Source organism: Theobroma umbraticum, unplaced genomic scaffold (assembly GCF_002168275.2).
Source record: "Theobroma umbraticum cultivar Fairchild unplaced genomic scaffold, ASM216827v3 scaffold_86.0, whole genome shotgun sequence".
NCBI lineage: Eukaryota > Viridiplantae > Streptophyta > Magnoliopsida > Malvales > Malvaceae > Theobroma > Theobroma umbraticum.
Window position 1 is genome coordinate 2,304,084 of NW_018397263.1, and position 878 is coordinate 2,304,961.

At 42.0% G+C, this 878-nt stretch overlaps 1 protein-coding gene across 1 annotated transcript in view; it reads right to left on the reverse strand.

Annotated features, from left to right (window-relative positions):
- Window positions 1–878, reverse strand: part of LOC110420679 (serine/threonine-protein kinase-like protein CCR1) — a 3,414-nt gene extending 2,536 nt beyond the window's left edge. Inside the window, exon 1 of the mRNA XM_021434055.1 lies at window positions 3–878. Coding sequence (XP_021289730.1) covers window positions 3–686 — 684 coding nt within the window. The 5' untranslated portion in view covers window positions 687–878. The remainder of the gene's footprint in view (window positions 1–2) is intronic.

The window sequence follows — 878 nt, forward strand, 5'->3', positions numbered from 1 at the left end:
GCAGAAGCTAAAGCTAAAAAACTATCCGAAACATTCGAAACCCCTAAAAATTCCGCATTTGGTCCCCAACAAACAAGCCCTCCTTCTCTAATCCCACCACAGCTAAACCCTTCACCAGAAATAATCATTTTAAAAACAAGATTACTGACACTCTGATCATAAAACAGACTACTCTGTTTTGAGCTTAAAGTATTATTAGAACTCTTTACGATTTCCCAACAATCAACGATACCGGACTCATGATCAGAATAATAGGCCCCTCTAATTCCACAAACATGATTCTTTCCAGAAGCTATATAAGAATAAGCCGTGGTTTTATAATTTCTAGGAACAAGATCTGTACCTGACCCCATTAAGCTCCAGCAAAAAACTTGAGAAGTATTTGCCAAGATGCCACAAAGGAAACCTTCACCACCTGAGAGAGCTGCCATTTGAGGAACTTGAGAAGCAAAGTCTAAGGAAGATAGTGAAGATGAAGTAGATGAAGTAGCAGAAGAAGAAGAAGCAGAGCTGCTGTTTTTGCTCCAACATATAACTGCCTGCTTGCCGCTGGCATCAATGGCACAGAAGAAGCCGTCCTCGCCGAATGCGGCGGAGATGGGGCCCATTGATCCGAACCCAGATGCAGAAATGGCGGAAATGAGGAGGAGAAGAAGGAGAAACATGGTGATTTTGAGGATTTGCATGGCAGGTCTTTGTTGCTCTTGTCGTCCTCGTCGTCGTTTTGTTCTTCTTATTTGTTGTCATGGAATTGAAGGGGAAATGGAGGGTTCTTTGTTTAAGCTTGAAGTGAGTATTAGAAAGAGAAAGAGATAGTTGATGAGGTTGGTGACGACGGTAGAACGTGGGTGTCGCCATTTTTTTTTTCTTTTGTTTGT